The 27812-nt window shown below is 42.5% G+C and overlaps 6 protein-coding genes across 8 annotated transcripts; 5 read left to right on the plus strand and 1 right to left on the minus strand.

The window, feature by feature from the left end:
- The first annotated feature begins 2987 nt into the window (after nt 1-2987).
- Nucleotides 2988-3980, plus strand: LOC147242267 (trace amine-associated receptor 4-like). Its single transcript, XM_086189599.1, has one exon. It carries the CDS (start codon nt 2988-2990, stop codon nt 3978-3980), a length of 993 nt encoding a protein of 330 aa, XP_086045725.1.
- Nucleotides 3981-5896: 1916 nt separating this feature from the next.
- On the plus strand, nt 5897-6889 carry LOC147242268 (trace amine-associated receptor 9-like). Its single transcript, XM_086189553.1, has one exon. The coding sequence runs from the start codon at nt 5897-5899 to the stop codon at nt 6887-6889; it is 993 nt and encodes a 330-aa protein (XP_086045679.1).
- A 5336-nt stretch (nt 6890-12225) lies between these two features.
- LOC147242269 (uncharacterized) lies at nt 12226-15729 on the minus strand. 3 transcript variants are annotated; one of them, XM_086189456.1, is made up of 6 exons: nt 15621-15729; nt 15390-15530; nt 15199-15279; nt 14979-15109; nt 14642-14891; nt 12226-14494 (listed from the first exon to the last, which is right to left on the minus strand). In XM_086189456.1, exons 1-6 carry the CDS (start codon nt 15702-15704, stop codon nt 13334-13336), a joined length of 1848 nt encoding a protein of 615 aa, XP_086045582.1. In that variant the 5' UTR covers nt 15705-15729; the 3' UTR covers nt 12226-13333. The 3 variants fall into 3 exon arrangements, with proteins under 3 accessions (XP_086045582.1, XP_086045583.1, XP_086045581.1); XM_086189457.1 differs by lacking the exon at nt 15390-15530 and having other exon boundaries at nt 15621-15725; XM_086189455.1 differs by having other exon boundaries at nt 15390-15725.
- Nucleotides 15730-17636: 1907 nt separating this feature from the next.
- LOC147242270 (trace amine-associated receptor 1-like) lies at nt 17637-18820 on the plus strand. The gene has a single exon (XM_086189466.1). It carries the CDS (start codon nt 17828-17830, stop codon nt 18818-18820), a length of 993 nt encoding a protein of 330 aa, XP_086045592.1. The 5' UTR covers nt 17637-17827.
- Nucleotides 18821-21381: 2561 nt separating this feature from the next.
- LOC147242271 (trace amine-associated receptor 1-like) lies at nt 21382-22353 on the plus strand. The gene has a single exon (XM_086189500.1). The coding sequence runs from the start codon at nt 21382-21384 to the stop codon at nt 22351-22353; it is 972 nt and encodes a 323-aa protein (XP_086045626.1).
- Nucleotides 22354-24756: 2403 nt separating this feature from the next.
- LOC147242272 (trace amine-associated receptor 1-like) lies at nt 24757-27606 on the plus strand. The gene is made up of 3 exons (XM_086189603.1): nt 24757-24856; nt 25219-25534; nt 26608-27606. The coding sequence occupies exon 3, from the start codon at nt 26620-26622 to the stop codon at nt 27604-27606; it is 987 nt and encodes a 328-aa protein (XP_086045729.1). The 5' UTR covers nt 24757-24856; nt 25219-25534; nt 26608-26619.
- The last annotated feature ends 206 nt before the right edge of the window (nt 27607-27812 follow it).

Genomic DNA, 27812 nt, shown 5'->3' on the forward strand with positions numbered 1-27812 from the left:
ACGCCCGTGGTTGTCAATCATACCTGTTGTGTAAAACGGGGTCGAAAGAGCATCAGGTCTCTTGAGCTGGAATGGTGCCTCGTCACAGTAAATGTAACAGGGTGAGATAATGCTACCAAATTGAAATTTGCCCAGTCTGATGAACATTGGTATTGATATTGGCAATAGGCAATATGTTGCTGCTGCTGTGGGGTGGAAGATGTACCATTGTGTCTTTATAGCCCCCACAACTATTGAAAAACAAGTGCTGCAGACCTGGTGGGGGCCCACATCAACTCCCGAGTGGGGCGACACAAAAGGAATGTCCAGTTTGATTTATATGCAATTTCCCACCCTACAATGACACCATCGGGGTACCCTGAGGGGTTTCTGATGAATACAAACAAGTTGACAGAGTTGCAGCAGGTTGCCAATCATCCCTATTCTGGTGGATAATTATCAAAAAGAATGTACACCAGATAAATGATGTCCACGATAACCTCCAAAGACTAAGCAATATGACCAGCGATGCCACCTCACGGCCTACCAAAACAGACTTGCACTAGACTTCTTACTGACCAAAAAAGGGTGCGTTTGCTCAATGTTCAGGCAAGAATGCTGTGTCTTTTGTGGCTCAAAACACGTCTGAAGAAATGGTGGAGCACTCTGGTGTAAATAATCCATTTGGAGACTGGATGGGAAGAATGTTTGGTAAATGGAAAAAACATGATGACTTCCATATTCATCTCACTAGTCGTAGCAGTCTCACTGTTCGTCCTGTGTGGTTTTTGTTGTATTCCATGTATTTAGGTCTCTGTGTGTAAAATGTATCGGTACTGCGATCACAAATACAATGGGGCCTCCCCCTCCTTATCAGATGCCCTTAGTGCTAGCGGAGGAAAGGCACAGTCTGTTGGGACAGACAGAAGACAAGGAAATGCTGATGTCAGTAGGGGAAAATTATGAATTTGCGGTAATCCAAGCAATTTCTTGGCTAAATTAACACACCCCCTAAATTAATTTTCCAATACAGGGAGAGGATGTGGTTCCAGAAGATGAAGATCTGCCCTCTCTCACCTCCCCTCCCCACCAATCACCACGGAAGCTAGGTCTGAGCTCTTCCATTCATGGATTTAAAGAATTGCCTCTTGGTCCTTTATCTCCTGAAGCCGTTTTAAGATCAAAGTTCCGGAGTCCACCCAGGCAGGTGGACTCAATTAACCCCAAGTTAACAACCAACACCCAGCATGCAGCTCTCAGTGGTCTAGGTTGGAGAGGACTCACCTGAGAACTTATCCTGGGTTTCCTCTTGGTGGGTCCTGTAGACAGAGAGGTCACCGTGGCTCTCAATGCCAAAGGTCCTCCCAGCTGCCAAGTACTTTGTTGACTCCTTATGCTCCAACAATGACTTGTACACCCTCACTGGTTTTCTTGTGTTCTCCCAGAGGTTCATCTTGCATCTTAAAGGCGGTTCTGTTTGAGCCTCAGCAATTTCCCTACCTTTTTCCAGCTAGTCTACAACCATCTCCGAAGCCTGCTCTCACCAGGCCTCAAAAATTGTAATCCTTTTTCTTTCATTTATTTTAAATACGTGAAACAGGAATAAACAAATTGACAGTTTAAATTCCAAATACAAAGTTTTAAAAGAACTTTTCTTCAGCCATAAACAGAGGAAAGAAGAGAACTCGACAATCCATCTCCATTTAGTGACTGATTTCAAATCATCAGAAAGACATAGATCTTCTGCACTACGAGCAGTGCCCAGTCCCCAGATGTCCAACCCCCTCCTTCAAAGGCTGCCATGATCAATCCTATCGCGCTGCCAACTTTTGCACACCATGATGTTGTTTTATTTCAACACACAAAATAAAATTTTTGATTTGATCTCAAATAAGGCAGCTATACTGTACAGCAACAAAGATGCCTCACTCCCCTCTCTGTAGGTCTTTGTTTTGGTGTTTCATTAGACCGTTTCTCTCTGTTTTATTTATTTTTTTTGTCCTGTATCTGATTTCCACTGGCTAATATGTGGCTCTAAATCAATTGTTACGAGTAATAAAAATTACCAGCTATTGATTTAAATAACCACAACGAAATTGTTTGACAGATCCAGTGTGAAAAAGCAGAATACATCAGCCAGCAGTTTGAACTGGAATGACCAATAATTTAAATGTTGCAGGAGCATGGTGAGCAAAAATTTTGAGCAAAATTTAGACACAGTACAATTCTAAAAATAAATATGTGCCAACACCACATGATGGGGTTTGTAACCCTTTTATTGCCCTGTTATGGGAAGTTATTGCAAATGAGTTCTCTACTTCAGAATTAGGCTGATAGGCTACGTACTCAGATTTGTTTGTTGTTTGTGTTTGTTTTTTAATCTTGATATTGATTTGGGGAGAGTGGGGTGTTTGGTTATATTTGTAATATTGTTTGTGAACTCATATTTTCTGCTCGTCAAGTGTACACAATATTATTTACTTTGACTCTTGCAAGCATAAAAATAGCATTGCTGCTGGAAGATGGCAGCAACAGCTCGACAAGTTTAGTGGATTTTTGTTGTTGTTTCTGGCTGGCAGCTCATATCTATGGTCTGTTCAATTTAGTGGATTTGTGAACATCTTTATCCTTCAAAGAACCATAATGGGATGGCTTGACTGGGTTGAAACTTCAGTATTTCATCAGCCAGGGATCTTCTTGGTTCATGGCCAAGGGAGTATGCTATCTGTAACTCTGCAGCAGTAATTCTTTTAGTTACACACACACACACACACACACACAAACAGGATGGAGTGTGTCATAATGAAGATTGGATGAGGAAAACTTGTATAATTAATTCATATTCATGACCTCTAGAGTTAATAAATATTGAATGTACTTGCTGCAGGCTGCCACACTGACCATGGCCATGCAGTTACTTAGGACTTATATTTTTTGTCGATGTTGAGTACTGATACATTTCTAAAAATCATTTGCCGTATATTTTATGTACAGATAAATGAACAAACATGGATCCGAAAAACAGCATCAACATGACTAATATTCCTACCGACATACATCCCTGCTTTAAACTAGATGTCACTTACGTACTCATAAGCAACCCCTCTGGAATGTGCTTGTTATTTAGTTTTGTCCTCGTTTTATTAGCTTTCATCACGGTATGTGGAAATCTGTTTGTAATTTTCTCCATCATTTACTTCAAACAGCTCCACACCCCTACAAACTATCTCATCCTCTCTCTGGCTGTGGCTGACCTGCTTGTTGGTATTGTAGTCTTTCCTTTGTCAATGGAATTCTCATTCATCTCATGTATTTATCATGATGACTTCTTTTGCAGGGTACGGGCCATCTTTGAAGTATCACTGTGTACATCTTCTATTTTGAACCTGTGTTGCATTTCAATTGATAGATATTATGCAGTGTGTCAGCCTCTGACATATAAAGCTAAAATAAGTGATCATGTTGTCGGGATCATGATCTTAGTGAGTTGGAGTGTTGCTGTACTAATTGCAGTTGGGTTTGTAATTGCAGGAATGAACCACGAAAAATGTGCTGAGGCATGTTTAATTGACACTTTAATGGCAAACGCTATAGGACTCATTTTCTCATTTTACCTCCCTGTGATTGTAATTCTCTCCATTTATCTCAAGATTTTCATTGTGGCGCAGAGACAAGCCCTGAGCATCCAGAGCACCAGTAGTCATGGCACAAAATCAAATGTCAGTAAGATGGAGAGAAAGGCCACAAAAACACTTTCAACTGTGATGGGATTTTTTTTGATATGTTGGCTTCCTTTCTTTATTTGCACCACTGTCATATCATTTAGTCCTGCTACTTTGCCAATTCCTTTGATTGAATTATTTAACTGGCTGGCCCTGTCAAATTCAACTATCAATCCATTTATTTATGCTTTCTTCTACAGCTGGTTCCGATCGGCTTTCAGAATGATAGTCTCTGGAAAAATAATTCAAGGTGATTTTACTGATGCAAAACTGCTCTGACTGTACTGTTTGGGGTCTCAAAATATGACACATAATACACAAGTCTCTCTCTCTCTCTCTCTCTCTCTCTCTCTCTCTCTCTCATTCACTCACACACATGCACACACATACACACTACTGTTGACTGTACCTAAGCTACATGTAAAAAACACTCTTTTTTTTTAACCCTCTTGGTAACAATGAATGAATGAATTAATGAATATTTATTTCCAGCACGTGAAACAAAAGGATTTAGATTAGTTTGACAAATAAGCAAGAAAACATAAAGAAAAGGCACTGACATGCCTGAAAAGGAGTATATTGATATATAAATAAATGAATATGCTGCATTGGCAATGAAGCCCATCCATTCAACCATTTTCTACCGAAGGATCATGAGGGGCTGGAGCCTATCCCAGCAGTCTTCGGGGGAGAGGCGGGGTTCCCCCTGGACAGGTCACCAGTCCATCACAGGGCCAACACATATAGACAGACAACCATTCACACTCACAGTCACACCTACGATCAATTTAGAGTCTGGATTAACCTGGTCCCCTCTTGATGTCTTTGGACTGTGGGAGGAAGCTGGAGTACCAGAGAGAACCCACGCAGGAACAGGGAGAACAAGCAGACTCACACAGAAAGATCCTGTGCCTGAGCAGAGACTCGAGCCTGAAACCTTCTTGCTGTGAGGCCACAGTGCTGACCACTGCACCACCGTGCAGCCCAATAAATAATCCACCTGCATATTTCTTTTAGTTGAAGGCATTTGTGAGTCTTTTCATTATTTCAATGATGACCGTGAGGGATTCTGATCTGTTGGGTCTAAATGCACACTGACTGTCAGTAAATGGATGGGTTGAGCAAATTTTGGGGTTTGACAACAGGCATTTCTAAAACAAGGACAGGATTTTGAGAGAAACAGGCCTGCAGTTTGTGGAATGGTGCCTGTCTCAGCCTTTAAGGGTGGAACGACTTTTGTGGTTTTGCTAACACAAAAATGTAATGATACATAAACCAATACTGACAAAAGACAGTGAGAAAAAGACTATTCTTTTATCTTTGTGACATTTGTCTTGCTCTTGTATTGTATTGTACTGTAGCTGTGCTCAATAAAAAAAATTCAAATTCACAACAAATAAAATTAAGCACAAATTGTGAAGATGTTTATGTATAGATTAATATCGTAGGTACTCTTGACACACACATATATGACGTAATAGTTTCTTATTAGAGACTTGAAAGTTAATGTGTTTCTTCATTCTTATTGTACACCATCTGTTTACATGATTTATTTTTAACAGAGACAAAATTCCAATAAAGCTGTTTGAAAGTACTGTCTCTTTAGCAATGGAACAAATATGGAAAAAAGGACTGAAAAAATAAACATATTCATGAGCAATCACTTCCAACTTGGTTGAACTTCTCTATGCCAGAAAGAGATTTGGTATTTCAGAAGCAATTCAGTTCAGAAAATCGTATCAAAACTGCATTTTGATACGATTTGAGTGAGGGTCAGGCTGGGCGACCGATGAAACGAAAGGTGTAGCACTGCAACAGGCATCTCTGCTGCACAACTGTCATACAACAACAGGCAGCCCTCCCTCCCATTCCCAATGTCTCTCACAAATACACACACACACACACACACACACACATTTCATCAACAGTAGGTACCGACATCTAATTGAGTGATCAATGTTTGCATTCATTATGGTAATGAGATATTTGTTTATAAGTAAAGTACAAGAACAAAAGCTAAGCACAATGAGAAAGTGATGACGGACTCACATTAAGGACGCATGCTAAGGTGATATTACGACAACAAGTTAAAATGAACAAAGAACTTCTCTGATGACTTCTTCCTCTCTGACAATATTTGCTGAAAGAAACAATGTTCTTTATTCTATAGATTATTATTGCAGAAACTGTGAAGCATGGAACCAGATGTGACCTTCAATAGGACTTATGTTATGAATGACTTTCATCCCTGCTATGAACTATCAAATTCATCCTATGTGTTTACAAGTAAACCTTCTGTAATATGTGGATTGGTAAATACTGCCCTTTGCATTTTATCTGTTGTCACAGTTTGTGGGAACCTTCTGGTAATAATCTCCATCATTTACTTCAAACAGCTCCACACTCCTACTAACTATCTCATTCTCTCTCTGGCCTTTGCTGACCTGTTTGTAGGACTTTTAGTTTTTCCTTTCAGCATGGCGTTCACTGTAACCTCATGTTGGTATCATGAAGATTTATTCTGTAAAATAAGAGGCAGCTTTGATGTTGCATTGAGCACAACTTCTATTCTAAACCTCTGTTGTATTTCTATTGACAGATATCTTGCAGTGTGTCAGCCTTTGACATATAAAAGTAAAATGAACGGTTGTGTGACTGGGATCATGATCCTGGTGAGCTGGGGTGTTTCTGCTCTCATAGGAATAGGAATCATAATTGCAGGATTTAATCAAGGTAAATGTGAAGGAAGATGTTTAGTTGATGCACTGATATCAACCACTCTGGGATGTATTTTCTCATTTTATATACCTGTCATTGTCATGCTCAGTATCTACCTAAAGATCTTCCTCGTGGCACAGAGGCAAGCACGCAGCATCCACAACACAAGCAGTCAGTCTGGAGCAGCAGTCAGTAAGATGGAGAGAAAAGCCACCAAAACTTTGGCGATAGTTATGGGAGTTTTCATTTTAAGTTGGACTCCTTACTTCATTTTTGTCATTTTTCTGCCTTTAACATACAATGTAACTCCAGTTCCTGTGATTGAAACACTCAACTGGCTGACACTCTTTAATTCCATGCTCAATCCATTTATCTACGCCTTCTTTTACAGCTGGTTCAGAACGGCTTTCAGAATGATCATGTCTGGGAAAATATTTTATGGTAATTCAACCCACTCAAACCTCAACTGATATTTTGATGATTAAATTGGATATTAATTTGAACGTAATTTGATGTTGTGTACATTCACTGTCTCAGAAAGCATGGGTTCATTTTATTTTAAATTGATCAAACACAACACACATAAATCTATCCGCATATTCAAATGAATTACCTTTACAGTTTGAGTGTGATCGTACAAAAATGTTTTGCATCAATCATTATCTTAATGTAAATGCAAGTGTGGTTTATGCACCTTTATTTATTCATTGCAGGACATAAAATGTCATTTGAAAACATTCCAAAGTTGTTCTTGTTTTTCTTTTGTGGTAAACCAAGGCTAAAAAAGCTATACTTTTTTTTCTATTCATTAAACTTGCGCATACCACAAATTCCATCTTTGCATGTGTTCAGTCACCACTGTCTCACCCCTAATCGTGAAAGAGTCAGGCCAAGTCAACTATTTTTATTGTGCCAAATAACAAAAGTTCCCTCATGACTCTTTACCAGTAGAGCAGGTCTAGAACCACACTCCTTTAATGAATCTACACCCAACAATTCTCCATCAGCAGCACATCCTGCAACAGAGGCGATGAAAACCTTCCTTTTAACAGGCAGGAACGTGGAGCAGATCCAGGATCAGTGTGGACGGCCTTCTGCTTTGACCAGTTGAGACTGATGTTTGCTCAACTTCCCCCTGACATCCACAGCCGACGTTGAGGGCACCCCCTCTGCACTGCTTACCAAACGTCGGTCTTTTGACAAGGAGGGGCACAGATACGCACGACTGCGGATGTTGTGAGGACGAGGTGGATTGTTATGAGGATGCATTTTGTGTTAATTAACCTTTCACCTTTGTTCTGCTGGTTCTCTCATGTGGAGTGGAAGAGTTCGAGGGGAAGGGGGGCCATATAGTGGAGGGTACATGGGTATGTGTGGATGGTAGAAGGTTGTTGGTAGGTCGTTGTTACCTGAAGCAAACATGAGCACAAAATGCTGCTGTGTATCACTGTATCTTTTCTCCATAATTCATAATTGTATTTAATATGGTGTTTCTAAAAGTTTTAAGAAAAGGAGCTCCATGTCCAAAGTGAACCCCCCCCACACACACACACACACCTAGGACATAACATCAAGAGTTGCGTAATGATACAATTGTGTAGTTTAATTACTCGCGATTCCATACAATCTCATTCTAATTGTATTTTGTAGCATTTTAGCAACTGTATTGTGAATATACCATTTTTTGGATCATCATTTCATAGCTGGCAGGTAAAAAATAAATCCACTGTCTGACTCCGCCTCCTGAAGGCAAAAGGGAAAATACAAGAAAAAGAGAGTGAAAATGAACTCCAGTAACCCAGGAGGACAAAGAGATGTAGAACAAACAGAAAGGAGTGTTGCATCATCCAGTGATCTTCTTGGCTCATGGTCTAGGGAATAATTATATCATTGGTTCATATTTTCTACACACACACACACACACAAAGGAAAGATGCAATGCAAGTCTGTGAGTTTGGTTATTTATTCAGCAAAAAAAAAAAAATCTCTCCAAACAATCCCTGTCTTTTTCAGTTTGATGTACAGTGCACTTTGTAAACACCTCGCTCACAAGTGAAGATGCCCAAGTACCAACAAATGCGCTATGAAAAATTACCTCTCGGAAGCCGATGTGCTCAACACTCTCAGTTTTTTCTATTTTGAACAATCAAAATAAGTTAACTTTTCATAAAGGGGTCTTTCATAACTGCTGATAAATGAAAAAAAAATGCAAACTGTAATTGGTCCTGAGGCAAAGTGGAGGAAGTGGAGATATGTAGAGTGACCATCCAAGTCCTGTCTGAACTGCTTCCTCATCTAGGACATCACCAGAGAATCGCTCTCATGTGGCTTGATGCTTTTCTGCAGTTTGCAGCCTGGACTGGGGAACTCATTTAGAGCAGTGATTCTCAAACTGGGGTCCAAGCCCCCTCAAGTGGTACACACAGGAATCCCTGAAATAGTTTTTTTTGAAAATGAAAAAGGTCTAAAAGACTTCAATAACAAAGTATACCATTTTCACAGTAAACTTTTTGGAATGAAAATATATTCACTTCACAAAAAAGTGTTGTTTTTTTTATAATATTTCTGTCAGACCATGATGTGGTCAAGGTCATTCACGTCATGTTGTCTGGCGTTCTCCCCCAAATCACTGCAGATTAAAAGCCTGAAATTGTACTGCATGACAATAATCTGTGCCCAGCTGTTAACAGATCTTTGGCCCTCAGAAGCTTTGTGAGCTGGTGTTGGAGGTTTTAGGGCCATACGGTCAAAGTGGTAGTGCCTGCTTGTGTGGTGCTGAGGATACGGGCAAGGTTTCCTGATGCCAAAGAACACTATGTCGAGCTCAGACCTCCCCTTGATTGAGCCGGGACACATAGCCAGTGATTATGACCAGCTTGCCAGGTCGGTCGTGTTTGGCACAGAGGAGACATGGATTTCAGCAAGTTGTCTGTGTAAGAGGCAGGGTCCTGGAGAACCTATTCAAAGATGAGGTCCAGCAGTTTGTTCATATAATCTGCAATGCAAAGCAGAAAATTAAAAAAGAAGAATAGGTTACAAAGAAAAGTGATGTGCATTATTATTTTTAATAACAAATAGTAATTTTATCGGCAGTTTTTTTTTTCAATTGTTTACACACATTTGCCAAAAGCATTGCTCACACACACATCCAATGGGCAAAACCCCTCATTTCTCCTGCAAAATGAACTTTGTGACGTTCAAAACAATGTTATTTCTTCTCAAAATGGTATTTTGTGTTCAAATGAGACAAACCACCTGATGAACAGACACTCATAAGAACCAGTTGAACAATGAGGCTGTCAGGGGGTGAGGTGCGGGGAAGAAGACCCAGATGCAGACGAGGTGAAGGAGCGTGCACAAAAGAGGTTTATTAAAGAAACTGGTAGCTTGAGACTGGAGACTGAAGACTGGTGGCTTGGGATGCGGCTTGGCTTGATGACAAACACACAACATTGACGACATTCAATCAACAATGACCCAACAAGGACAAGGGGGAAACACAGAGGTTAACTACATGAGAGAAAACAAGACACAGGTGGTGCAATCAACCAGGTGAGACACGTGAGGTACACTGTGTCAGAATTGCCAAAGTAGGTTGGATCGTAGGTCACAGAGTAGGTCGTAGGCTGTCCGAAACCACAACTGGCACAAGTAGCGACCTACTTCGCAACCTAAAGTCCAGCCTAAACACGCCCACATTGTAGGACGGTTCAGTTGCATCCTACGGAGCAACCAATGGTCCACAATGCACCATGGACTTCTTCTTCGTCCCCTAAAAACGTGTTGATGTGTTAGGTTGTAGAAGTAAGCTGAAGCAGTAGGTCGTAGTAGTAGGATGTAGGTTGCCTTGGCAATTTAGGACTCAGCCGTAATCACAGGAGGGAGGTCAGGAAGACAGGACCTGACTACAAAGTAAAACAGGACACACAAGACAGGGATCGTGACAGTACACCCCCCCCCCCCCCAAAGGGGGGTTTTGGGGTTTTGGTTTGGGGTTCCCGGACACCCCAACAACAAAAAACACCAGGCTGGATGGAGGGTGGCCAGGAGGCGGGAAAGTGCAAGGAAACAAGAGCACCAAAAAAAATTAACTCTTCAGGCCTGGCCAGACTGCCCTTGGCCCTTGGCTGGGCGCGCCTGGCTCTCCCGGACGCAGGCTGAACTGACCCGAGGACTTGCTGCACCAAGTGAGGACCCGCCCCAGGCCAACTGGGTGCCCCTGCCAGGCCTTCCAGACGAAATATTCAAAAATATTCATCAGGTGTGGGAGGAGAGTAGCCTGCTGGGTCTCTGATGGTTGGGTCATTCTGTCAGGGGGTGAGGTGTGGGGAAGAAGACCCAGATGCAGACGAGGTGAAAAAGGGTGCACAAAAGAGGTTTATTAAAGAGACTGGTGGCTTGGCTTGAGATGTGGCTTGGCTCGATGACAAACATACAATATTGACAACATTCATTCAACAATGACCCAAAATGGACAAGGGGGGAAACACAGAGGTTAACTACATGAGAGAAAACAAGACACAGGTGGCGCAATCAACCAGGTGAGACACATAAGGTAATCACAGGAGGGAGGTCAGGAAGACAGGACATGACTACAAAGTAAAACAGGACACACAAGACAAGGATCGTGAGAGAGGTGCTCAGTGTAAAACACGATAATGAATGGGAAACACTTCTCCATTCATCATAAGTACTTGGGCCTTTTTTGTTCAGTGTTACCGCTTACGACAAAAATATTTTCGAATATTGTTTCAATAATCAGAACACACACACACACACACAGTACAAATACATTTTAATTTTCCCACAAAAACAATGTACACAGTGTACATCCCGACCAACACAGTGTTGCACATACAGTGGTCCACATACAAAACACCAGAAGAATTTACTGCATACAGTTAGGGTTAAAAAAAACTGCTGTACCCTCTCTTCTGTTTCAGTCTGGCCACAGCACCTCATCCACATCACAAGCAATTTTTTTTCTCTAGCGTGGCAAATCCAGCCATGAAAAGCATCAACTGCTGTATGTCCACATGCGTCTTCCACAGCTTGGAAAAGGGGCATACCCATTTGTGGATTTCAGTCATAGAATTTCCATCTCCAGGCAGAAACAAATTCCTCAGTAGGATTGAGGTTGACCACAAGGTCAAACAGGGTGGCTCGGATCTCATCAGAGATTACGGTCCTTGGCCTTCCTCGTCGTCGTCCTCGCCATCCTACTCGTCATCCTCCTCCTCATACTCTCGCTCCTCTGGCTCTGTCTCTGGTAACAGTAGTTTGGAGTGATACTTAAAAGAACCGTCAATCAACAGTACCCTTTAAGAGCCATGTTAAGAGTTTAGCAATGTAATATACTCGGGCTCTATTTCATAAACTTAGCAGTATTATGATCCGGAGACAGACAGTGACCCATATGCACAAAACTGAACAGCTATATCATTTTACGCCACAGGAGGGAGTAAAGTTACAAGTCGTGGTGGTCAACATAAGCATTGCAATAGACCTATAATATATGTAATGATCTCAATCTGTTACAAGAAAAAAATGGCTACCCCTGACTGATTATATTGCATTCATATTGTAACACTTGATGGTGCTCTTGGATGGAGCACATTGATATTGTTTCACCAGGAAGAGGAATCATAATTGCAGGATTTAATCAAAGTAAATGTAAAGAAAGACGTTTAATTGATGCACTGATATCAACCACTCTGGGATGTATATTCTCATTTTTAAAACAACATCCACACCGACAGTCAATTTAGAGTCTGGATTAACCTCGTCCCCTCTTGATGTCTTTGGACTGTGGGAGGAAGCTGGAGAACCAGAGAGAACCCACACAGGCACAGGGAGAACATGCAGACTCAACATAGAAACATCCCGTGCTCCAGCTGGGGCTCGAACACAGAACCTTCTTGCTGTGAGGCATCAGTGCTAACCGCTGCACCACCGTGCCACCCCATATATTAATTAATTCATCAAAACAGTTTTCTGCATCAGAGATCTGATATTTAATAATTCGGTGGTTGTGTTGATTTCAATTAGGTTTTTCTGATTGACTCCTCTTCCAGTAGAATTGGAGTGAATAAACTGACATGGCCAGGGGACAGACACAGTCTCTATGGGGCTTTGGGTGGGTAACTGCCCCTGAGTGGACATGCAGAGAAGCTTGTGAGACAGCAGTTCTGCCTCCTGGTCTCAACTCTAGGATGTCAGGGTTCTGGTTCTCTTATAAACTGGGCCATATTTCTCGAGATGAGAGCTCTCCTAATCAGACCAGGTCTCCCCCAGAAGGTTTTCCAGTTCTCTATGGAGCCCACTTGGTTTGCTGGGCGCCACCTCAACAGCCAGTGGTTGAACGATGATGAGTGGCTAAACGTGTCGTCGCTGGTCCGATTAGGCAGGGGTCCAGAGACACTACGGAGTCAAACATGGTCTTGACAAATGTACACACCAACTCAGTGACAAAACTTTGAGCAAAAGAACATTTAATGAATAAAGCATGAAAACAACATGAAATGATGAGTCAGCTGTGAGTCCTCTGAAGGTCTGCAGGGCAACAAGGATCTGGATCCAGGTAGTAGACCTGCCCTGCCAGGCTCTGGCAGCATCAGCCCCTGACCAGCTTGTTCCACACGTCTGCTGAATTTCAAGTTCATGAAACAAACAGCAAGGGAGAATAATTTGAAAGTATCTGGGGGCGCAGTTGAGGTACTTTTATACAACCCTGAATTCCTTATGTTTCAAGACCAGTCAGTGCTTGCACCCTAATTATTTATCCCATCCCCGCTTGGGAGCCTCTTCAGACCCTGGACCCTCAGACCTCGAGAACCATTGCTTCATAATACAGGAATCACCAGATCACCAAAATTCTTGATCCACCGTTACAGCCCCCACCCCAGGCTGGGTCATCAATGTCTGACAATAAGGGCCGCTACGGCCACAGGGATCAGGGTCAACCCCAGACAGATCCCAGCTGTTTTCCAGAAGGACCTTCTCTTAACTTCTGGCACTGCAGCGTCCTCCAGAGGTTCAGGGGCTGTTGGAACAGGCTCTGCCCCCTCTCTGGTGGTTGGATGTCTCCCCCTGTGGTTCAATGACTTCTGCATCCTCTCATTGTCCAGGTTGTCCTCCCTGACTTCATCTTGATGAACCCCCACCTCTGTGTGAACCTCCACCTGGCGGGTCTCTGCCACCTCAAGAGCAGTTTCACATCTGTTCCTGACCTCCTCACGGAGGCGGACCTCTTGCAGCTCCTTTTCCAGGAGAGCGTTTTTCCGCCTCTCTGCCTGGAGGTCAGCTGCCAGTTTTTCCACACAGGCTTTGAGTGTCACCTTAAGGTTCTCCTTCTCCCTGTGAAGAGAACGCTCCCTCTTTGCTGCATCCTCTCGCGCGGCCTCAATCTCTTTCTTCATCTTGAGACGGAGCGTTTCAACGTCTGTCTTCGAGGGGAGGGCCTTGATCTTGGCCTCCCTGGTTCTGTCCATGGTGGACCTCAGACCCAGCTTTTTCCGGATCCATCGGAGGTTCTTAAGCTTCACCCTCATGTTTTCATTTCCCTCATAGTCGTCTCCTACCAGCTTTTCTGACAGTGAATGCTGAGAGTCTTCAAGACTCTCTTCATTGTTGGTCTCAACATCGTCCTCATCACTGGTGTCTTTACTGGTCATGTCACTGGTCTCCTCATTTTCTTCATCATTGTCTGTATCTCTGTCCTTATCATCATCTGCATCATTGTCTTCATAACTGTTTTCATCACTGTTTTCATCACTGTCTTCGTCACTGACTTCATTACTGGTCTCATTGCTGGTCTCAGCAACATCTTCTTCACTGTCTTCATCACTGTCTTCTTCACTGACTTCATAATTGTCCTCATCGCTGCCCTCATCACTGACTTCATCACTGTCCTCATCGCTGTCTTCTTCACTGTCTTTAAAATTGGTCTCATTGCTTGTCTCAGTCTCACCGTTGTCTTCAAACTGAACACCCCCAGCAACGAAAGGATGGGTCAGGATAAGTGGCCATGACAACCTCTTCTGAGGGTCTCTGATCAACAGACCTCTCAGGAAACTCTGTAAAGGAGACGTCACACGGTCATGATGGGCAGGATGATACACTTTTGTTTGTCTTAATAAGCATGCAATTTGAGCATGCTAACACAGTAGCTAGCTAAACTAGTTAGCAGCTGAGGACACAGTATAAGAATGTAGCTCTTGTACCTTGCAGCTGGGGCTCATGTTGTTGGGCCAGTCAACCGAGCCTTCCAGGATGAGCTGCTTCAGGTGGGGTCTGGATTTCCCGAGGAAGGGAAGCTTCCCAGTGAGGAGCTCATACAGAGTGCAGCCCAGAGCCCAGAGATCAGCAGTGTGATCATAGGGGTCCCCCCTTATCCGCTCAGGGGACATGAAGGCTGGGGTTCCCATCTGGTACGTCAGCTTGGAAGTGGGCTTTCTCAAGACCCTGGCAAACCTGAGACAGAACGGCATCACATATCAACACACTTGTAGATGATGACGCTCACAGCCATGTTTTCCTTCAACGTCTAAATCTTCTTACCCAAAGTCACACAGCTTCACAACCCCATCGTCACCCAGCACTGTATTGTTCGTCTTCATGTCCCGATGAATAATGTGACGTGAATGCAAGTAGTGGAAGGCTGAGAGCAGCTGGCAGGTAAACTTCTGGACCTTGGAAGAGGGAGAGAAATGCAAATGTTGATGGGGTGAAGCCTCAGTGAGTGTCATGTCCGGCGTGACTGTGTGTAATGAAGGAGTACCTGGTTCTCTGGGAAGGTCCCACGATTGTGAAGGGCCTGGAGCAGGTTGGAGCCTCCAGCGTACTCCATCACAAAAACAAGCTGTTGACACAGTGGAGAGATTTGGTCACACAATGAGACGATGGTGCAGCGGATCAAGGATCCACCTGAGAGCAGGAGGCATTCAGAGGGAAGATTCATCGCTGTCTTACATATTTTTTCATTTGGAAGCAGCTGAACAATGCCACAATGTTGGGATGGTGGATTTTGCTCATGATGGTCATTTCCCTCTTGAGGAGACGGATCTCCTGATATGAGCGACCATCTTTTTCTATGAACTTCAGAGCCACAATCTGAGGGACACATGAGAGCAGATGCTGATACATGGAAACTAAGTCAATGACAACAGTTCGTCTGATCCTATCCCAGCTAAAGCTACTTACTCTGCCAGTTTCCATTTCCTTGGCCCTGAAAACTTGGCCGAATGCGCCCTGTCCCAACTTCACCAGTTCCTGATAGGGAACCATTCTGAGTTGTTGGTAGACTGGTAGACTGGTTTCTGTTTGTAGAGAGTAGGAAACGTGTTCCTTTACACTCCGGTGTCCTTGAATCTGTCATCCTAAGATCACTGTTGTCAGTAATGTTGCCTCTGATGTTGTCATCTTGACTGAATGCTGTGATCTGCTTCTGTCATCTCCACTGACATCAGCACTCTGGCCGCACACCAGCGTGCTCCCTCCCTCCACATTCACCTTCAGGTGGATCAAGAAGGAAGTGAGTGTGAGAACATGTAGTCCTCTGTGTTCAGGCCCTCAGAAAAATTTCCTGCAGAAACTGCAAAGTGACAGCGAAGCTGCAAAGAGCTGAAAAAAAGTGAGAGATGTAGAAAAAAAGATTGAATCCTTTAACTGGTAGAACAGACAGGAGAGAGCGGAGTGGAACCTGACAGCCAATGAGGCTCTGAGATCAGATCTGAAAATTCCCCTTATTCTGATTTAATAAGTCAAGAACAGCAGGACACAAGTGATCAATAAAGCTCATGGAGTTCCTGCAGCTGAGTGGGTTCAACCTGCCAGTGATGATGATGATGATGATGATGATGATGCACTCCATCAGCCTTCATCATCATCATCAACCCCACCTCTGTGGCCTCCCACAAAGACAAGGAGCAGCACTCTACCATACCTTCAGGACCTTCAGGACAGCTGTGAGCCTCCGACCAAACACACACACAGACACACACACACACACTCACACAGACACACACACACACACACAGACACACACACAGCTATGAACATCCATGGCTCTGACATTTTGATTGTGGACTCATTCAAGTACCTGGGAGTTCACATGAACAATAAACTGGACTGGATACCAATGCCCTCTACAAGAAGGGCCAGACTTGCCTCCACCTGCTGAGGAGACTGAGGTCCTTAGGGGTTAACAGGGCCCGACTCCAGACTTTCAAGGTCCTGTGGTGGCCTCTGCAGTGTGCTACGCCATCATGTGCTGGGATAGTGGAGTCATGGACAGGAAGACACTGGACAAACTGGTGAGGAGAGCCAGCTCTGTCCTGGGTTGTTCACTGGACTCCATCCAGGAGGTGGCAGACAGAAGGATGTTGGCCAAGATGACATCCATCATGAACAACACCTCCCTCCCCCAGCACCACACTGGAGACCCTGAGCAGCTCCTTCAGTTCAAGACTGCTGCACCCTCAGTGCAAGAAGGAGGGTCATTGCTGCCTGCAGCCATCAGGCTGTAAAACAGCACTCAGTGAACATTCACATTCACGTGTCTGTTTACACAAATGTGCAATATCTGTGGTGCAATAAAACATTCCTATTTTTCAGGAAGGGTCACGGGGGGGGGGGGTGGAGCCTATCCCAGCTCAACGGGTGAGAGGCAGAGTTCACCCTGGACAGGTCACCAGTCCATCGCAGGGCCAACACAGAGAAACAAACAACTATTCACACTCACATCCACACCTCGTCCCCAATTGCATGTCTTTGGACAGTTCTTCCCTCCGTAAATGCTGCTTAAACCGTCTAAATTTCCCCTGTGATGGATTAATAAATATTTCTATTCTTGTGAAAGATAGAGAAAGATTTTTAGATGCTGCATATGTTTACACTGATAGGAAGATTGTGTTCTCAGTCAACTTTCATTGTGAGGAAGACTCCTTGACACGGTGGCAATCTCATGCTATGCTAAATTATTGTATATTCGGTATATTAAAAGTATAATTCAACCATAACTAGAGCCAAAACAAAAAAAAAATCTTAAGTTAAATTGTCTACACAATGATAGCTGGGAAATACAGTGGAGACAAGCAACACACACTGACACAAATACATCTCATGTAACCAGGAAGTAGACGCCTTCACCTAATTGGATGATTCGTCTTTGTAATGATTATGGTGATGAGATAGAGGTTAATAAATAATGTACAGAGTTCAAACATCCAGAAAATGGAAAAGTGACTTTTGACGCACTCGCTGATCTGATGAATGGAACAGAGGTGAGGAAACAGTGACCGATATATTTTATTAGTCGTAGTTTTACATATAATCTGAATTTAATATGTTTTATAACGTGAAAAAATTATCAGATTATATATTGAACATTCTTGCAGAAATATCGAAGCATGGAACCAGATGTGACCCTCAACAGGACTTTGATTATTCATCACTTTCATCCCTGCTATGAACCATATAACTCATCTTACATATTTGCCAGTAATCCTTCTATAACTTGTGTATTGATTTATAGCTTGCTCGCCATTTTATCTGTTACTACAGTTTGTGGGAACCTTCTGGTAATAATCTCCATCATTTACTTCAAACAGCTCCACACTCCTACTTGCTGTCTCATTCTCTCTCTGGCCTTTGCTGACATGCTTGTGGGAGCTTTAGTTTTTCCTTTCAGCATGGCGTTCACTGTAACCTCATGTTGGTATCATGAAGATTTATTCTGTAAAATAAGAGGCAGCTTTGATGTTGCATTGAGCACAACTTCTATTCTAAACCTCTGTTGTATTTCTATTGACAGATATCATGCAGTGTGTCAGCCTTTGACATATAAAAGTAAAATGAACGGTTGTGTGACTGGGATCATGATCCTGGTGAGCTGGGGTGTTTCTGCTCTCATAGGAATAGGAATCATAATTGCAGGATTTAATCAAGGTAAATGTGAAGGAAGATGTTTAGTTGATGCACTGATATCAACCACTCTGGCATGTATTTTCTCATTTTATATACCTGTCATTGTCATGCTCAGTATCTACCTAAAGATCTTCCTCGTGGCACAGAGGCAAGCGCGCAGCATCCACAACACAAGCAGTCAGTCTGGAGCAGCAGTCAGTAAGATGGAGAGAAAAGCCACCAAAACTTTGGCGATAGTTATGGGAGTTTTCATTTTATGTTGGACTCCTTACTTCATTTGTATAATTTTTCAGCCTTTAACATACACAACAGCGCCAACTGCTGTGATTGAAACACTCAACTGGCTGACACTCTCGAATTCCATGCTCAATCCATTTATCTACGCTTTCTTTTACAGCTGGTTCAGAACGGCGTTCAGAATGATCATGTCTGGGAAAATATTTTATGGTAATTTTACTAACTCAAAACTCCTCTGACTTCATTCTTTTTTTCAATATAAATGTTGATGTGAAAATAATTTTTAAAAATGTCTCCAGTGCTGCGCATGCATTCAGTGAGAAAACTATGTTTGTATTGGTATTTAAAAATTGTGAATAAAAGTCAAGGCTCTTGTGAGCATCTACATTTTTGCAAAATGAGGTTGTCACTTGCTAAAGTGACTCTTTTTCACTCAAGCTCTGATTGAATCATTTTACCAACATGAATGGAAGTGTGGTGTTGCACAGGCTTGAATCATGTGTACCCTGTTGATGTATGAAAATGTCAAACCACTGATAGCATAACGTGCAGATATCAGCTTCCAACTGCATGTTACGCTACACTGGGAATGACCCAGACGACTCAGGCCTCTTGCTGCATTGCAAATTAAGTATTTGATTTTTTTTTTTTGAAAAAGGCCCATGTCTTGTTCTGTGCTCATTGTGAATGCATTTTGGGAACCAGAGGGGGAAAAAAAAAATTGAACTGAGGCAAAATAGTCCCAAAAAACTTAGACGTGAAAACAATAACAACAATTTTGACCGACTTTATTTATACTGATCAGTAAATCAGCGCTGCTTGGGCCTGATCACACACATGGACATACGGTATATTCTTCATGAAACCCGTATTTCTGAACTTTTGTAAAATGCTGTGCAATGTATGAGTGTCTGACAAGATTTCACATTCACAGATTTGCCTTGTATTTCATCATGATTTTTCATACTCTCAAATTTTAACCACTTAACAATGCAGCAATTTCTGGTGTCACGACTGTCAGGGGACATGGATCATCTCTGGTGACGTCTTGCCTGCCTAGCCACGCTCTACAGTTAACTTTTTAAGCGGCTGTGCTGTTGTCGATTCACTGATCGTGAGGTTGAGATACGTCTCTGAGGTGAGGTAAAAGCTCGAGAGATGGTCACTTCACTCAGTACATCTCTGTCACATCAAGCCTTTCTCTCAGCTCCATTATTCCATAAGAGTGGCTGACACTTGAAAACACTTGGAGAAGTCAAGTCAGTTTTATTTGTGTAGCACCAAATCACAACAAAAGTTCTCTCATAACTCTTTACTAGTAGAGCAGGTCCAGTACCTCACTCCTTCAATGAATCTACACCCAACAATTCTCCATCAGCAAACACATCCTGCAACAACAGCGATGAAAACCTTCTTTTTAACAGGCAGGAATGTGGAGCAGATCCAGGATCAGTGGGGCGGGCCTTCTGCTTTGACCGGTGCAGAGAGCGGGGCAGAGACAAAGACAGATAATGGAGGAAGACAGGTATACAGATGGAGAGAGGGACAGAGATACAGAGAGAGAGAAGGGAAGAGACTGATGGACAGACGGGGACGTGAGCAGGTGGAGCTACGGGTGGCAGCTTGAGCCTCTTCAGGTCTGCAGCCTCCTCCAGCAGCACCTGGGATCAGGGATGAGGGGAGCCTGAAGGCTTCGGAGAAGAAGACGAGTTAGTAATACATATGAGTGTGATTTATGTATGACACATATAGGAGCACAGAGAGGAGTAGAGAGAAGCCCAGTGCACCATGGGAGATCCCCGGCAGTCTCAGCCTATAGCAGCATATCTAAGAGAGAAGACAGTGTAGCCTGAAAAGCAGAGTAACTGGTAAACATTTATAAATGTCCTGTTTGTCTTAATTTCTTGTGATTAAAAACAAATTACAAAAAGCTAATTAACCCGTTAACAAGCTAATATACTCCTTTTCCTCAGGATTAAAAGATGAATGAGAGAGATAAAAGAAGCATTAGTTCTTGATTAGTTCTTGTGGATAATGATGGCAACGCATTCATTTTTGAGTCTGCTGATGTCCAGAAGTGACCAGAGTTTGGAGACCAAGATGTAATCCACATTGAGGGCAGTTCAGAATGTGACAAGTGGTTACTTGGCCATAGGAGGTCTGCAAGACAACTTTGAATGGTCAACCTGCATGATGATTGGTTGAGGATGCTCAGGCCTTCAGCATATGCCTGCTGCTGCTTTGTGGAAGAGGCGAGGTAAGTGGAAGCAGTTGGAAGCTCTCCCATAATGAACCTAGAACCCCCCCCCACCCCCACCCCCAGAACTTCATGCTACTGACAGAGTAGATAACAAAGCCAGAGAGATAATGGCCAGATGTAGGTATACACACACACACACACACACACACACACACACACACACACACACACACACACACACACACAAAGTTGGTGTATGAGTCTGTTTAAATCATGCAAATAGGATGTGGGTGTTCCAGGCTTATTGGATGATACTACTTTTATCTGATTATGGTAATGAGAGAGAGTTTGAGTGTTGAAGGTTTAAATGTTCTGCATAATAACAAAGTGACTTCAGACGCACAACACTTGATGCATGTGCTTCATTGAGGTGCTACTTGGTAAGGGAATGATTTGTTGCTGCAATGTTGTTGTTCTATTTGAGTCTTTTTCTACCATTAAACCCTGTAAATTATTTTGCTTGAGTTGTATTTCCTGCTGAATTAAATATCTCACAATTATTCTTAATATACTGCTTCCGTATTTTAGAAACCATTTAGGATGGAATCAGGTTTGACCTTCAACAACAGCCTGCATCCCTGCTACGAATCAGATAATTCTTCTTATGTATTTTCAAGAAACCCTCCGATAATATGTGTACTGACATATAGTTTTCTTGCCATTTTATCTGTTACTACAGTTTTTGGGAACCTTCTGGTAATAATCTCCATCATTTACTTCAAACAGCTCCACACTCCTACTAACTATCTCATTCTCTCTCTGGCCTTTGCTGATCTGTTTGTTGGACTTTTAGTTTTTCCCTTCAGCATGGCGTTCACTGTAACCTCATGTCTCTATCATGAAGATTTATTCTGTAAAATAAGAGACAGTTTTGATGTATCACTCTGCACGTCATCTATTCTGAACTTATGTTGTATTTCCATTGACAGATATTTTGCGGTGTGTCAGCCTCTGACGTACAGAACAAAAATAAATGGTCATGTTACTTTCATAATGATCCTGGTGACCTGGGGAATTGCTGCTCTGATTGGAATGGGAATCATAATTGCGGGATTCAGTCAAGGAACATGTGAAGAAATGTGCTCCGTTGATGTTGTTTTGGCAAATGTTATGGGACCTGTCTTCTCGTTTTACCTTCCAGCGATCGTGATGATCTGCATCTATTTGAAAATTTTCTTGGTTGCTCAGAAACAGATGAACAGTATTCAAAGCACAAAATTTGGAGCAACTGTCAGTAAGATGGAGAGGAAGGCCACCAAAACACTGGCCACTGTTATGGGTGTTTTCATGTTGTGTTTGTCTCCATACTTTTTTTGTGTCGTCTTTCAGCCATTACTTTATAATCCTACACCTGTTCCTGTGATTGAAACACTTAACTGGCTCACTCTGTCAAACTCAATGCTGAATCCATTTATTTATGCTTTCTTTTACAACTGGTTCCGATCTGCTTTCAGAATGGTAATTACTGGAAAAATATTTCAGGGGGATGTTGCTGATTCAAAACTGTTTTGATTATGTAATTGTTTGCTGATATTTGGATTAAAACAATCAAGACATTTCTCCTGATAAATTTCAACATCTCATTTTGTAATTTTTTTTCTTTGTAGTCATGAATGAATGAATCTTTTTTTGAATGTCATGCATCCAATGAGCCCCAGTCTGTATGGATTCAACTGGACATGTTTCTCCATTATTTCAAAGACACTGATCAAATAGATGAATATGAAAAAGTAAAAAAACAGCTTTTAAGAAGACATAAAGAGATTTTTTTCAAATGATTTTGAACCAAATATGCCATCATCAACATATTTGTCACTTAATCCATAACTGGCATACAGTCACCTGATTTTAGAGCTGTACCATACTGTTCTATTTGATAAGTGATCCCACAATAAGTCACAGCCTGCTGTTGCTCATCACAAGGTGATGGTCCTTCATTAGTCCATGGATACTTGGATGCACTGAAGACAAGGCAATGTATCTGGTTTATCGACACCAACAAGAACTAATCTGAGAATGAATTCCTCACGGCCAACTGGACAAGATCTTTTCCTGTTGCTAAGAAAATTACTTCAAAATGATTGCTAAAAGGTCAGTTGAACATGGTAGTCTGGAATATGAGCCTACACAGGCCATGCTGAGAACTATGCATTCTGTGCAAAATTCTGGCAATGTTCAGGAGTAGCTAGTCTGTGGCCTTGGGGGCTGCAGCTCCAAGCATGAACTCCCAAGGGACCCACAACAGCTGGCTGGAAATCATTGCAGTGGACTAAGAATGGAGGACATCTTTAAGATAGAACTTAGGCCAAGTGTGACACACAGCAGCCTCTCCAACCAGCTGCTGTCCTTGTGCAGGGCCATGACAGCAGCCTTCATGGACGGAAGTAAGCAGCCAGTGGTACACTGTGGCACTGAAGGATTTCACTCCCTGCATATTAGCTACCCCATTCCAAAGCTTGGATGTGAAATGGACCCCCAATCAGAGGAAAGATAAGATGGGATGCCAAACAGGGCCATCCAAGATGTGTTGAATGATGAGGCCCCTCTGTGGATCGTGTGGCTGAGAGCCTCCAGCCACTGTGTCTTCTCTAGCATGACGAGGAGGTAAGACAACCCATGGGAGAACAATAGAAGCCCCAACAAGTCTACACTGACATTGTCAAACCCCCTGTCAGGCACCTTGAATTCTTGCAAAAGCCTGTAGACAGCATCAAAAACTACAGTCTCCATGTGGCAAGGATGGCAGGGCATGGCTGTCCTGTGGATATCTTGCTTAGGAGGGTGGTGTAAACCTCATTTAACCGGACTACTTCCAGTAGCAGCCCCATAACAGCTGACCATATTGACTTCATCAGGTGCCATATGGCCATATTATCTGTTGTGTAAAATCCATCCAGCCATCCATTTTCTTCCACTTATTCCTATTAAGGGTCATGGGGGGGGGGGGGGGGGGCTGGAGCCTTTCCCAGCAGCTATAAGTGAGACGCGGGGTTCACCCTGGACAGGTCGCCAGTCCATCACAGGGCCAACACAGAGACAAGGTAAGGCAAGGCAAGGCAATTTTATTTGTAGAGCCCGTTTTCACAAACAGTTTGTCTCACAGGGCTTCATAACAACATCCTCGGTCCTTACACCCTCACATTGACTGAGGAAAAACTCCATAGAAAACCCTTTTAACAGGGAAAAATCTGAGAAACCTCACGGTGAGCAACAGAGGAGGATCCTTCACCCAGGACGGACAGTCGTGCAGTAGATGTTGTTACAGACAAGAAAACAGTTTATAATACAAAATGTGGGAAACACGGAAATGTTAATAACAGTTGAAGAAGGAAGCTTCTGGTAGGGGAGGCAGGGAGAGCAAGACAGCTTGATGGGGGACTGGATGGCAGACTGGTTCATGGGAGGGGAGCCCAGGCCGGTTTAACAGCAGGGGATAAACAAGCAACCATTCACACTCACGGTCAGTTTAGAGTATCCAATCAGCCTCGTCCCCATTTGTATGCCTTTGGTCGGTAGGAAGAAGCCGGAGCACCCGGAGAGAACCCTCACAGGCATGGGGAAAACATGCAGACTCCATAAAGAAAGATCCCGTGCCGGGACTCGAACCCAGAACCTTCTGGCTGTGAGGCAACAGTGCTGACCACTGCATCACCATGCAGCCCTGTTGTGTCAATCCCAATTCACATTCACAAGATACACTCTGATACACTCCAGACCTGTAGAGGGCAACCACATGTAAAATCTCAATTCACTGTGCACATTCACTGGATGCACTGAAATGCATTCCAAACCTGTAGAGGGCAACCACACACTGAAGAGTTGGTGGAACCCAAACTCTCAGCAAGTGCTTCTAGAAAGACCATATTCACCACCCTTGGAAAGCATGGCATGAAATGTTTGGAGGTAGCTCAGTGTGTCCTCTCACCTGCTCTCTGAAACAAGACATGACCACAGCTCCTGATCAATCAGAAGATGCACATGGTAGAAAAGAACAAATTTAAATATGGATGATGAGGTGAAGCCATGCTTCTCCATGACTTTTTGAATGGGTTAATAGTAGCATGCAGTTTAAATTGGATTATTTTGCTTCTGCTAGTTTAGGTTTATGTACTTTATTGACATTTTATGTTAATTGAAATAGTTAATCATGATGGTACTTTAAGTATATTGTTTTTTTAATCATTAACTATTTTAGGTCCTTGGTTATTTGAAAGACTTTGAGTTTGAGAATCAAGTATTGTTAACATCTACCGTTTCGGAAAACTTTTAGGGAAATGATTATTGGTATTTAGTTGAGTTTATTGACAACTAATGCATGTCTTTTCTGTTTATCTTTAAGGTTATCAACCTATTTTATTTCATCCCTTTCTATTCCAGTCCAATTGAACGTCTGGCCAAGTTATGGGAAAGATGAGGTAAACACTGCAACCCAAGAAGCAGAAGTAGCCCGTGAGAGAGCCCATGCAAGCCCTATCACTGCTATCAATAAAGACTGTTATGAACTGCAGCGGGAAGGAGCGAAGACGCTTATCCATGATGCAATGGCAAGCGTGTAGAACTGGGAAAAATGGATCCAACCTGATCAGACAGCCAAGAGGGCAGAGGAAAGGACCTGAGAATATTTGGCAACAACTTTGAGGCCAGAAGGGCAGAATTCCTCACCACCCAAAGAATCACAGAGGAGGAAACAAGGGTAAGAGAGCTTTAGCCTACGGTGGTCCCACAACCAGTGGTGAGAATAAAACCAGCCAGTCTACCTAAATTCACCGGGTTCAAGAGGAATTTCCATGGATGGAGAAGAGACTGGGAAAGCCTGCACAGGCAGGGAGAGCCGACTGACTCGGTGGAAATAAAAAAGTTCCAACTCATTTACAGTGAGGATAGGGTGACATAGGAATTCTATTATTGCCATATAGTGATGCAAAACAGTAATGGAACTTAACTTCACCAAACACCAAACCTGTCTGCAAGCAGGTACGTGTGTGTGGCCTGAAGGGTCTGTTCAGCTGTGAAGCCAGCCATCAGAGTGGCAGATGATGCCAGGGGCTCCACGTTGTCAAACTCACCAAACTTGTCAAACTTTCCATGTCAATCAGCCCTGCAGGGTAATGTGTCGATGTGTAGTGACATGTTCCCTCGTAACATCTAATGTTACTTGGGTAATGTGTCCAAGGAAAAGCAATGGGAGATATTTGATGTAATTTTTTTTATGTACTGTTTCTCTGTATTATGCTATGCAATGCAATCTTTGTAATACTTCGAAGTATCAATACTTTTTTTCAGTGATGAAGTCCTAGTACATGAGATCAGTTTATCCCATAATGCTTTGTTTTCAAATGTAACTGAAAATTGCTTGGTTTGCTGCTTTTGGTGAGTGTTTTACACAATAATTACCAGATGACAAGACAGCCAAATTTTCCAACACACACACACGCACACACACACACACCTGGTATATGATTGCTCATTATTTTGTATTTGCAACACACGCAAGCAGGCACTTAAATCTGATTGGATGATAAATGTTTGAATTGGTTATGATACTGAAGTAGGGTTTGATAAATGCTGAACCAAGTACAATGGTTCTTCACAATAGAAAAGGGACTTGGATACACGTCACTGAAGCTCGGACAATATTGATGTTAGGTAAGGGAAGAATGTGAACAATAATTCCTTATTTCTTTTTTTTTACTTTGAGAAAATGCCTGTTCTATTTTTATTTCATGCTGAATGAAATGTAATTTATATTATGGATCCTTATTGCAGAGTCCATCCAGGATGGGACCAGATGTGACCTCCAACGAGACTTATTTGATGAATAACTTTCATCCCTGCTATGAACCAGTTAATATATCTTACGTATTTTCCAGAAACCCTACAATGATATGTGTACTGACATATAGTTTTCTTGCCATTTTATCTGTTGTCACAGTTTTTGGGAACCTTCTGGTAATAATCTCCATCATTTACTTCAAACAGCTCCACACTCCTACTAACTATCTCATTCTCTCTCTGGCCTTTGCTGATCTGTTTGTTGGACTTTTAGTTTTTCCCTTCAGCATGGCGTTCACTGTAACCTCATGTCTCTATCATGAAGATTTATTCTGCAAAATCAGAGACAGTTTTGATGTATCACTCTGCACGTCATCTATTCTGAACTTATGTTGTATTTCCATTGACAGATATTTTGCGGTGTGTCAGCCTCTGACGTACAGAACAAAAATAAATGGTCATGTTACTTTCATAATGATCCTGGTGACCTGGGGAATTGCTGCTCTGATTGGAATGGGAATCATAATTGGGGGATACAGTCAAGGAACATGTGAAGAAATGTGCTCCGTTGATGTTGTTTTGGCAAACGTTACAGGACCTGTTTTTGCATTTTTCTTGCCAGCGATCGTTATGATCTGCATCTATCTGAAAATTTTCTTGGTTGCTCAGAAACAGATGAACAGTATTCAAAGCACAAAATTTGGAGCAACTGTCAGTAAGATGGAGAGGAAGGCCACCAAAACACTGGCCACTGTTATGGGTGTTTTCATGTTGTGTTTGTCTCCATACTTTTTTTGTGTCGTCTTTCAGCCATTACTTTATAATCCTACACCTGTTCCTGTGATTGAAACACTTAACTGGCTCACTCTGTCAAACTCAATGCTGAATCCATTTATTTATGCTTTCTTTTACAACTGGTTCCGATCTGCTTTCAGAATGGTAATTACTGGAAAAATATTTCAGGGGGATGTTGCTGATTCAAAACTGTTTTGATTGTGAAATGGGATGCCTACATTTTTAGTAGACATCTTCCAGCTGAGATGGCTTGCTGAGGCATTTAGCGATGAAATACCACCATCATATAATAAGATGAAGGTATTTACACAATGTTTCATATTATGTACCCCCATTATAAGATTTTGAAATTATAAGAAAAAAATGTATGTGCTTGTGTATGTACATATGTATCTAAAGCCCGA

The sequence above is a fragment of the Aulostomus chinensis genome, chromosome 20, assembly GCF_037954235.1.
Source record: "Aulostomus chinensis isolate RoL2024-O1b breed Wild chromosome 20, RoL_Achi_v1.0, whole genome shotgun sequence".
Lineage (NCBI taxonomy): Eukaryota > Metazoa > Chordata > Actinopteri > Syngnathiformes > Aulostomidae > Aulostomus > Aulostomus chinensis.

Excerpts from the sequence above, each read along its gene's own strand:
- LOC147242267 (XM_086189599.1), top strand. The coding sequence starts at position 2,988 with ATGGATCCGAAAAACAGCATCAACATGACTAATATTCCTACCGACATA.
- LOC147242268 (XM_086189553.1), top strand. The coding sequence starts at position 5,897 with ATGGAACCAGATGTGACCTTCAATAGGACTTATGTTATGAATGACTTT.
- LOC147242269 (XM_086189455.1), bottom strand. The coding sequence starts at position 15,704 with ATGGTTCCCTATCAGGAACTGGTGAAGTTGGGACAGGGCGCATTCGGC. Across the intron at positions 15,280-15,389 it reads GCTTCCAAATGAAAAAATAT|CTTGTTTTTGTGATGGAGTA; the intron begins GTAAGACAGCGA and ends CTGTGTCAACAG. Across the intron at positions 15,110-15,198 it reads GGACCTTCCCAGAGAACCAG|GTCCAGAAGTTTACCTGCCA; the intron begins GTACTCCTTCAT and ends CCCTCTTCCAAG.
- LOC147242270 (XM_086189466.1), top strand. The coding sequence starts at position 17,828 with ATGGAACCAGATGTGACCCTCAACAGGACTTTGATTATTCATCACTTT.
- LOC147242271 (XM_086189500.1), top strand. The coding sequence starts at position 21,382 with ATGGAATCAGGTTTGACCTTCAACAACAGCCTGCATCCCTGCTACGAA.
- LOC147242272 (XM_086189603.1), top strand. The coding sequence starts at position 26,620 with ATGGGACCAGATGTGACCTCCAACGAGACTTATTTGATGAATAACTTT.